Genomic DNA, 11,041 nt, shown 5'->3' on the forward strand with positions numbered 1-11,041 from the left:
GGACAATGGGTGGCACAGTTAAATAGAGGGGTGCAGAACGACTGGGCTCATCTCTGATCTGTCTGCCCTGCCTCTGTCACGCGTGTTGCTCTCTTCTTCTCTTAGACACTGGTAAGGCCTCTATAATGTGTTGTAAAAATATTTTAGGTACATTGTCAGTCTGATTGCGTACATTTGACGGTATACAAAAAATGTAAATGTGAGAAGCTGACATCTTACTTACAGATTGGTGCAATGTTTGTTTTTTTCTCTTGTTTGTGATTTATATTTCCTTATATCTTTGAATCTAGTTTCTGTCTTGCTTATAAACAACAGAGCGGTATCTAACTGGATATTAAAGTAATGTTTAACTGGATCAGATGTAAATGAAAGATGTTTTTTTTCAGATGTAAAATTTCGTTTTGCTTCGCCAAGCTGACTGCATCACAGAGGCTCGTGAGCATCCACAAATTGCTAACAGTGAACCCTTGATCCAGGCTGGGCAGCTCAGCTCAGCTCCTCTCCACAGCTGTCTGGTCTATTTGGGGAGATGGTCCAGTCCACTCCAAATTCCTCTGATACAGATAATCCTGAGGAGAAAGATGGGGATGAACGATACAAGAGGAGACATCAGGGAGGGTTTACACTCTGGAATTTTCCTAATCCACTGGAACAGATTGTAGCCCTCGTAAACCAAAACATCTTGTGCGGTGCCATTCATAACAGAGATTAAATAAAAATGGTGAGGGAATGTTGATGCAGGGGGTTGGGGGGAACAGAGACAGTGGGTGAGTGTTTCATAACTTTGTGGATAAAGAACAGAAGCCTGTAATGCTGAGGGGAAGGGAAAATATCATTCACCCAAAAACTGAAAATCATCAGTTCTGAGAATTACTATAAAAGACCTGCAGCACTGATTTATCCATTGGAGAAAGTCAGGAGAAATGTCACTTTAGAGCAGTAGCTTGGGCACTTAACAAAATGCCATTCTACTGAAAGCTTTAAAGCTGTGCCATGTGATCAGCTCACTATGCCTATAATTCACGCCAATGACCAATACGTGTGTAAAAAAAAAATAAAAAAAACTACTCCAACCAAAATTGTGGTATTGATGAGCTAGATAAAAGAACGGTAAACTGCAACTCGGTTGTACTCAACCACAGTTAGTTCAAATTGGTTTGAAACAAAATAAAAATCTTGTTTAAAAGGTTACTGAAATAGTAACAAACTTTGAATAATATAGCCCTTGACAAAACAAAGTAAATTGTAGTGTTCATTGGAAAATTGTGTTGGAAACAAGTTGGACTTTAGTGTTGGCGATTCTGCTAAAACTGGTCCAACCTTAAATTCTTCCTCCAACACACACATGTTTAAGTCATACAACAGCTCCTAACTTTGATTCAACTAATATATTCATTCATAATATGATTTAGATAAACATGTTAGCGTTATTATTCCCTGATGGACAGGATACACAATGAATGGGAACAACTCTTTGTGTATCCCTTCAAATTGTAATTAAAATGTTTTATTGGTATTTGCGTCCAAAATAAAATTGCTAATATTGCTCAAATGAAACCATCACCGAGCGCCACACTCACACATACAGGGCGCTTAAATTCAATTTCATTTATTAAAAGTAAATAACAAACTTTTAATCGTCCCCTATGAAATTATTATTTGTAAAGTGATATTTTGTGGTAATGTTTGACATTTAAATGCCAAACAGAGCATTAAACAGTTAGAGAGTTCCTGTTAGCCCCCACTCCACAAACGAGCATGAAGAGTGTAGACAGATGATAAGGTCCATCAAAGGCTGAGAGACAAACGCTGACAACTGCTATGTTTCTAATCTCTTCTACAGCTCATCCAGAGAGACCTCATCAGCAGGATGCCTGAGCATGTGTGAGTGATTAAACTTTGCCTTCCCTTTATAGACCATTGAATCAGTCGCAAACAAAACAAATATTGCCGCTTTACTCTGAGATTGCTGTTAAATTGTTCCCCAATCTTCCTTTACAGACAAGAGGTAAGACTATTTCTTAACCGAGGAATAATTTCAATGAGAACGCCTTGGTGTAAATGACATACATGTACTGATAATCTCCTGCCCATGCAGAGAAAATCAAAAATATCAGCCTCGAGGAAGCTGATGCTTAAGGTAAGAAACATCACTGTCAAATATTATATTATGTTTTATGTAATGTGGGTGTTTGACCACAAGAGAGCAATAGGGATGGACAAATGCCATGTATTCCTCTTCCATGCGCACTTAGTCGTTATAGCTGGTCACTAGGTAAGGAGGTGGAGACATACAGTGTATCACAATGCAACACAGCATAGAAAATAAGGCACACACACATATAGACACACATATAAAGGAATGACTTAATCTTACATGATTTTAAACTGTCAGTGGAAATCAGAGTGTCCAAAGAAAACCCAGGTAGAGCAAGTCCACACTCCATGAACAAAACCGCAAGAGAACTTAAATCTCTCTTGATGTAAGGTGCTTTCAAGCACACCGGCGTGGCAGCACTCGACAAATACCATAAGAACAAATGATTGAATATTTTCATTTAAATTTGAATCAAAAGTTGCTAAGAGAGAATTGTTTGTCCAGAGCCTGATGGTGGCAAAGGCCAAGGAGGAACTGGAGCAGGAGGTTCTTGTCAAAGAAGAAGAAAAACAGAAGTACCTTGCAGAGAAAGCGCCTCCTCTGAACACCGGTGGTTTCAGTCTTGCTCAACTTCAGGTACTAATCCACCAGATATACTTTTTTCCCATATGTTTGGTCAACATGTGAAATCCTCTGAAATGTGTGTGCATTGTGTGCAGGATCTCTGTAGAGAGCTCCACGCAAAGATCGATGTGGTTGATGAGGAACGATATGACATTGAGGCCAAAGTCATGCTTAACACACGCGAGGTGGGTTAACGGTAACAATCATGCTTATCTTCAGTCATACAGGTGATGGTACAGCCACACGAGAACACCCTGCAGCTGGCCCACTACATATCTCTCGATTCTCTCTCCCTGGATCAGATTAAAGACCTAAACATCAAAGTTCTAGACCTCAGGGGGAAATTCAAGAGGCCTAATCTTAGACGTGTCCGAGTCTCTGCTGACGCCATCCTTCGCTCACTGCTGGGCTCCAAGCACAAAGTGTCCATGGATCTTCGAGCTAATCTCAAGTCCGTCAAGAAAGAAGACACTGAGAAGGTGGGCTTAGAAAGACAACACTTCACAAACAGACAATCAAAACAGCCCAAGAAAGATGAAAAACTTTCCTCAGGGTGCCGATTTGAGACATTTATGAGGTCAGTCTTCAGGATCCCATGAAAAACCTGAACAATGTGATTATGTGTGTGTGTAAAAGGTGTGTTTGAGTAATCCAATAGTTGGCCAGTGCAGGGTGGAGGTGTGGTACATGATACAAAGATCCAATTGTACACTTTTGTCACTAATTCTGCTCAGTGGACACCATTTGTCAGAGAGTGTGTACATCTTTGGATTAGTCTGTTTAGGTGTGTACCAGTGTGTGTGTGTGTGTGTGTGTTTGCACTAATCCGTGAATTTCTGTGAGCAATACATCAGGAACCAGTTCCACAAGTACGGCTAACCACTGTTCTCTATGGGGATTTCCGTTTTATAGAACAGGTCCCGAAGGCTCAGCAAACAATGAGGTTTCCTAATGCCTCTCATCTCCACAGCGTCAACAAAGAAACTTGTACTGGGTTTTTTGTAGACTTCTTCTTACATCATCCATTTGCTCATCTGTCTGCAGAAGAGGCCAGTGGAGGACAGCGACTGGAGGAAGAATGTGGAGGCCATGTCTGGGATGGAGGGGAGGAAGAAGATGTTTGATGCTGCTAAAGGCTCGGCTCAGTGAAGACAGAAAGATGCCTGTCTTCTTAATCGCTGTTGTTGATCTGCTGCTGTTTTGTGTTGCCTATTTTGTCTTCTTCTATCCACTCATTTAGCTTTTGGTTTTGATTTGCATCTAGCTTTGTTTTGTGTTTTTTTTTTTTTTTCCTGCAATGGAAGTTTTCCAACTAATATGTTTAAAAGTGAAATGAAAATTGTGTTTTTAAAAACAATATGCACCGCACTCAAATGAAGCTAGGGATCATGCAAATTGAACTGCATGTTTGATGTGGTTTCGTCATAACTATATCTGTCTGCGGTGGGTTTGTGAGCTGTAACACCATGTCTTAAAGGAATAAAAAAAAGTAGACAAATATGTTTTATTCAACGTGGCATTTTTGAACATTTACTGTGTTCAGTTGTCACCGTCATGTGTGTTGCCTTCAGTTTTTCTCATAAATTTCTCAAATTAAAGTGTACGATGTCTTTGCTAAAATTAAAAATGATTTTTTTTTTCAAACCAATGCCGTTACACTTACACACACACACGCACACACACACACTTCTGATGCTGAACAGTGAAAGATAAAATTGAAAGATGAAAGATAAAATTTATAAACTCAAAATAAAGGACATAGAAACATATTCATAAAAAACGGTATACCTTATCAAAACTACTCATTCAAATAACAAATATAAGAAATGCATTGTATCGCAAAAACATCTAGGTATGCTATATATAAGCATACTTTCCTATGCTTATATATATATATATATATATATATATAAGCATAGGAAAGTATCCTCACTGCACACCTCTGTAACAGTTGTTTGCTTTGCATGTCCATAAAAAACAAAACTGTCCTTTCATCCTTTTTTGAACACTTTATCTGGTTGAATGCAAATGCAAAATGTTGCTACTTGGAAATAGATTTCTATCTAGCTTATTTTCTAAAAAGAGCTACAATGATGACAAAAGTATTTTAAACTCTGGGCAAACAAACACCTCAGATCTTAAAGGAGTGCAACCACGCAGAGGTCAAATGTCAAACTGCAGAAACTTACTGAAGAATGACATGCAAAGCAGCACTCCTAGACAGCATTTTACTTTGATGCAGACTTTTCCTCACATGTGTGGGAAGCTGGTTCATGTTTGCACAAGTACACAGAACAAATCAAGGACTCTAGACTTTAGGTAGTTAACTCGTCAGCAGGTTTATTTCAAACTCTTCACTGTTATGAAAGTTGCAAAGTTAGGGGCGGATAAGGTGGGCAGTCTGTGTGTGTGTGTGTGTGTGTGTGTGTGTGTGTGTGTGTGTGTGTGTGTGTGTGTGTGTGTGTGTGTGTGTGTGTGTGTGTCTCTTGCTTTCTCTCTCGCTCAAACTGAACCTGGGTCAGAGTCCGACACACAACAGAGGAAGGTGTGGTCTCCGACAACAAGGTAAAGAGTCTCACTAACAGTGTGAAAAAGCCTCACTGCCAGTTACAAAAACATACTAGTTAGTACTGTAAGAACGTCGTTACACACGTTAATACACATGCGTGTAGAGAAGCTGAGTCAAACATGTTGTTTTGCCAGTCATGCACGTGTTGGCCAAACTTTGGCTTGCGTGTTTTGTTTCTGTCGTTATTCTTCTTGTTCAAGTTTTTGTTTTAAATAGTTTAAAACTCTGTCAAAATCTAACAAAAGCCTTGTAGTTAACTTGGTGTAAATGATATACCTGAAGTCTTATACATGTTTATTATCAGTAGTAATTATTATTAGTAGTAATAATAATACTAATAATAATGAGAAAGCATGACACAGCCACACTTTCACCATAAAAGGAGAGGAGAGACTCCCCTCCTCCCCTCTCTGTCGAAGGCTCACCTCTGTGGTCATGTGATGCCTCCATGAGCTGCACCTGGCTAAAGGTGGACTGCTTTGTGCCTCACCAACTCTAATTTTACTCGCTCTGTCAGAGAGTTTGCCTGCTGACTTCACCATCTGCGAGTGAACTGGAATATTCTTATAATTTTCTTCCAACATGTCCATCAGTCGGAAAAACTGGTCGGCTCTGTCCAGGTAAGATTAACTCTGGCTTTTCTGCCAACGGGACAATGACACCTGTTGTTGTGAAGTGTCAGTGACACTTTACACGCTTTCATTTTAATATAAAGCTTTTGGCTTCACTCTGAAAACGAAGACTGGATCTTGGCTGCTAGATCATGTCGGGACAACTTTTTTTAATTTTTTTTAATGATTAATCATTTCCATGTTTTACTGTTTTAAGTCGTTAGAAAATCCTTATTTGCATTTGAATTGCAGGAACTTGTCCCTCGTGGTGAGTTATGCTTTGCTTTGTCACTTAGACTGAAGTTGTTGATAAATTTCCCCAGAGAACTGTGAAGCCTGAACAAGCGGAACAGGTTCTGTGTAACGGTTATTTCTACTATTATCTCTACTGTTCATGAAACCAAAACAGATAGATCGGCTTTGGCAACAATTTCTCCATATGCTTTCAAACCAAGTGTCTCTTTGTCTCGTAATCAGTTTAATACTTGGAAACTATTTCTCTCGTGTGCATCCTCATTCAGCCTTGCTCGTCAGTGGACAATGGAGGATGAGGAGGAAGTGGAGAGAGAGAAGAGGAGGAGGGTGAAGAGCAGCAGCACGCCCAACCAAGATGGGGACTCCAGCCCCTCGCCCAGAACGCCACCAACAAGTGGAGGCACCTCTGGGACCGAGTCTTCCACTGAGGCTTCTCAAGGCCTCAGCAGGTTGACTTGACACTTTGTTTTATTCATGAATATATAGCTGAGCTGCACAAAAAAAGAGAAAAAATATGTATATTTAAAGGGGTTCGGATCCCTTTCCTAATCTTAGGATTGACTGGAGTGACTAGGGTACTTAAAGTTTGCCTTTCTGGATTGTTATCAGCATACTTTTAAAACACACTTGTAATGTATGAAAAGCTTCCAAGCACACTAGCAACTAAGTATCTGGAGCTCAAGCAGTCTTCAAAGAGAGAGAAACGACTAAACAGCCCTTTGTCATAGAAACCTGACCGGACAGCGAGCCTACAGATCTTTTCAGTGCTCTCTCTAGAAGCCCTCCAATCATAAAGGTGCGTGTGATGTTTTTTTTTTTTTTCTCAGTGTTGAGCAGATACAGCTGGACTTTGTAGAGATGCTGCGGACGCGTGATGAAAAAAGGAGGATGAGGCAAGTGGAGGTGTTAAGGCGGCAGAAAGAGGAAGAGGAGGGTGATTCAAAGGAAGGCGGAGGAGAAGAAGAAGCAAGGGTGGTCCTTCTTGGGGAGTTGGATGAGGATAAGGGCAATGTGTACAAACCACAACCGCCGACTAAAACGTCTTCTTACAGTCCCACCAGCAGCGGCAACAGCAGTGCAAGAACTAACAGTACAAAAACACAAGTAAGTAAAAAGACTTCTTGCTTTAAATTCAACCATATTGGAAGACGTTCATGTGAATTAGTGTCTGTTTCTGCACCGTCTTTCAACATATGAGGGAACAGTGCGAATCTGAGTGTCCTTCCCCTGAGTGTGTGTGTGGTAACAGTTTTTATGCAAAAGTCCACATACACGCTACATTTTTTATCATCCAGTGGTTATCTCCCAGCCAGAGAAAGTGGGTGGGGTTAATGCAGTGCACATTCTTCAGTTTCCCTTTCTTGAGTTGCACAAGAACATTACGGTGGCCAAACAAGCACAGAAACAACAACTGTACACACGAGTTGGAAGTGTTTAAAAAGGTGAACACCCAAAGAAAAAAAGTTGTTTTTTTTAAGGATAAGTCAGTCCTAAAATGAATCAGGGTTTTTTTTTTAGCCAGGTAGCGGCGAAGAGAATAATTATGTCGTTATGATGACCTCATACATAGTTCTGTTAATGTTTTCTTAATGCAGAATGTGAGGGATTACAGCATAAAGGTTAAGTAAAAGGAAGAAAAGGAAGCAGCTAAGGCTTACTTGAGTTATAGTTAAGTCCTAATAAAAAGAGATGGAAACACCTGGAAACAAAAGGCATTGAATGCTGACAAAGCTACAACTGTACTAAACTTAAACAGGAAATGACTAAACCGTGCGCACGAGGTCTCGTCCAGTGTGGGAGACCTCCAGCATCTGCTGCTTGGTGCTCCTGTTCCAGAGATGCCATGGCCAGTGTCTTCATCCTGCCATTCAGTTCACACCCCCCTCTAGCCATTGGCAGTGCTTCTTTAAATCAGACACTTTCTCAATTAGCTGGTGGTACACAGGACCTTACGCTTTGAAGATGGCTCCTTCCTCTCCTTTGTATGGATATGTTTATGCAGCACTTCATCAGCAGCGGGTGTCTTACAAATGTACATGGTGGCTCTGATGGCTGAATGCCCTTGGTCGACCTTCTTCCTTTTATCATTGTGTCTCCGGGTGCTGGCCTTATATTACACATTACGAGACGCTTCCTTGTCTTGATATGAATTACCTATATCTCATCCTTTGGTCAGGCTATGATTGCAACAGGCTATCTGATGATTGGCAGAGGGTTTGCACTGGTGACTTGGACTTTGCTCTTCCCTTTCAGCTCGGATTTTCAGAAGCTTTTATTTGGAGCAAAAGACTTGGTTATTGCTGACTTCCTTACAGCCTTGTTTCCTGTATATCCTGGTTAGGTTGATTCGATGCATTGTTCTCTTTTGGCTTACAGTTTAATGTTTGAGGTGATTTGTGATTTGTGATTGTTTCACTTTATCTCTGCAGCCTTGTGTTATCTCTCTTTTTCTGATAATCCGGCTGAGAGGGTTGAGATCAATGCCAAAGGGAAGTTTTAATTAGATTGTAGAGCTAATAATCTGCCCTTCCCTCAATCTGCTGGTAAACTTGATAAGTTCATAAGAAAATGAAAGGGGGCAAAATAGCAAGTTGACATATATTGGAAGTATCGAGGGACACAAAAAGCCAGACAATACTTGAATTTTAAGATCTTCACTGTTTCTTTCTTTTTTATTTATTTATTTTTTTGCAGTTATAAACAGTGTATGCCACGTAGCTAAAATCTGGGACCCAAGTGTTATGTTCTTCTGTCATTTAGAATATTGCTTCTGACTTCTGGGATGGACATTTTATATTATAGTTTTCTTTTGGACAAATGGTTGTTGTGAAATGGTTCCATTTGGACATCTGACAGATAACTCCTTAGTCAAATTAGTCAGAAATACACTTACGAAACCTTGACTCCCAGCTGTCCTATTTATACTTCACAAAGTTCTGACAACTACAACGCTGCAGTGTTGCCGGCATCTTACCCCACGCAGAGGGAAAGTTGTGTAAATCATTTCTTAAGTTCTACAGCAACAGAGTCTCAGCATGTTGGATACTGATCACTGTCTCGGACCAGCTGAGCCCAAGTGTCGCCTTTGTCTTAAAATATGGCTGCAGTTCATTGAGCTATTTTGAGATGAAGCTAGGTTTTTGTGTGTGTGTGTGTGTGTGTGTGTGTGTGTGTGTGCGTGTGTGTGAGTGTGTGTGTGTGCATTTGAGTCAATTAGATCTGTAAAAGGTGCATAGTGTTAAAGTAGAGCCAAATTTATATCATGTGTAATGTTGGTGTTCCACATTTATATCACCTAGAATTGAATCTAATATTAAGATGTAATTCATTTAATGTATAAACTGTGTTTTGGGACAATGTGCAGCCAAAGCTTTTAGTCAACTGACTTATGTTAGCCATAGTGCAAAAAAAAAAAAGCTATAGCCTACATAGTTTTGTAGATAGTTAAAATTTTCTTGGACACACAGCATTTAAAATATGACTATTGCAAAATGGTAAAATGCAAAAAGGGTTAGAGTTAAACATTGAATATACTGCCGTGCAGTTACTGGAATTGCAGTCTTTCTGTGAAGCAACTGACCATGCAAAACATCTCTAACACCCAGATAAGAGGTGTTTAAAGTCATAATTTGTTCCTTATCTGGTCTTACACATACAGTCTTACAGTACAACTGCAAATTAGGACATAACCATACTGTGTTATGTAATGTAAGGTAAGGTGTGTTACAGGTACATACGTACAAAAGCATTGAAAACATTCAATGTGCTCTGACTAATTATGTTTACTGTATTTTCTTTGTATTTGTTTGGTAGCATGAAAATGGAGAGTCATCCAGCAGAGAGCCTGCACCTAAAACCAAACCAGCCTCCAACCCAGAGCGCAAGTTTGTCAGGTTAATAATGGCATTTTATGTTTATTAACATGTAGCTATTAATGAGATATACATATTTAATTAATGGCTATTTATTAACCCTTGGACTTGCATGCCCAGTTTTGATACTTTGCAATCATAAATTTCAATTCTGATAGAATTTGATGTTGAAGACCAAAACAAAGTAAGTCATAATAAAAAATGGGCAAGAAAGTATGATTTTCAGCTTTAGCAAAAAAAACAAAACAAAAAAAAAAACATGATGCTTGTGTTTTTTCAGTCCTCTTCACTCTAATAACGCTAAGACATTTTTGTGTGACTTATTGCCTACTGTTACTCGAGAGGATGTGCACAGATCCACATCTCAGGAGGGACATTGTGTGCAAAGGGCAAATATTAGTCATGCACTCCATTAATCTCGTTTTTATGGAAGAGAGGAAGAAAATAAGTCTGTTTGTAAAGTTTTTTTTTTCAGTTTTATAAGATTAATCTTAAAGTTCCTGCGTGTTTCTGCTGTTGCAGCTCTGTGTCCATTTCCCTTGACAACGCTCCGTCGGGCCGCACAACACCCATGAGCCCTGGTTCTCCGTCAATGCCTTTGTCCCCCCGGGATCCGTGCCCCTCGCCCTGCCAGAGTACATCCTCCCATGGATCTCAAAGCCCCATTCAGAATGGACATGCACAGGAGGTAGTCCACTGTGCACACTCAAATATAGAGACATACGGCATAATTTACAGCTTTATCTCAACTTCCTGTTTTGCTTGTCAAATGAACTGCAAAGTGCTCACCAGGTGAAATGCTTTCTTTGTAGAGCAGCATGACTTGATATTTACCGTATATTGGCATTCAGTTCGGTTTAATGTTATTTAAACCGAACCGAACTGAATTTAACTCACAGCCCACCAGTTCAAGTAAAGAAACAGCACCCCCTGCTGGTTGAAGAATAAAAGTTTAGTCCCCCCCCCCCCCCTCCCCACAAGCAACCCCAAAGAGCTACCCTTGAAAAAATGA

At 40.0% G+C, this 11,041-nt stretch overlaps 2 protein-coding genes across 2 annotated transcripts in view; both read left to right on the plus strand.

The window, feature by feature from the left end:
* The first annotated feature begins 36 nt into the window (after positions 1–36).
* tnni1a (troponin I type 1a (skeletal, slow)) lies at positions 37–4,210 on the plus strand. Its single transcript, XM_015031147.1, has 8 exons — positions 37–111; positions 1,844–1,884; positions 2,002–2,008; positions 2,099–2,140; positions 2,603–2,734; positions 2,818–2,907; positions 3,025–3,201; positions 3,767–4,210. Exons 2-8 carry the CDS (start codon positions 1,871–1,873, stop codon positions 3,869–3,871), a joined length of 567 nt encoding a protein of 188 aa, XP_014886633.1. The 5' UTR covers positions 37–111; positions 1,844–1,870; the 3' UTR covers positions 3,872–4,210.
* Positions 4,211–5,724: 1,514 nt separating this feature from the next.
* The window catches only part of lad1 (ladinin), a 12,895-nt gene continuing 7,578 nt past the window's right edge, over positions 5,725–11,041 (plus strand). Inside the window, exons 1-5 of the mRNA XM_015031134.1 lie at positions 5,725–5,911; positions 6,424–6,606; positions 6,985–7,261; positions 9,971–10,050; positions 10,552–10,717. Of these exons, the coding sequence (XP_014886620.1) occupies positions 5,874–5,911; positions 6,424–6,606; positions 6,985–7,261; positions 9,971–10,050; positions 10,552–10,717 (744 nt within the window). The 5' untranslated portion in view covers positions 5,725–5,873. The remainder of the gene's footprint in view (positions 5,912–6,423; positions 6,607–6,984; positions 7,262–9,970; positions 10,051–10,551; positions 10,718–11,041) is intronic.

The sequence above is a fragment of the Poecilia latipinna genome, unplaced genomic scaffold, assembly GCF_001443285.1.
Source record: "Poecilia latipinna isolate Pla-1442-1.1 unplaced genomic scaffold, P_latipinna-1.0 Scaffold199, whole genome shotgun sequence".
NCBI classification, from domain to species: Eukaryota; Metazoa; Chordata; class Actinopteri; order Cyprinodontiformes; family Poeciliidae; genus Poecilia; species Poecilia latipinna.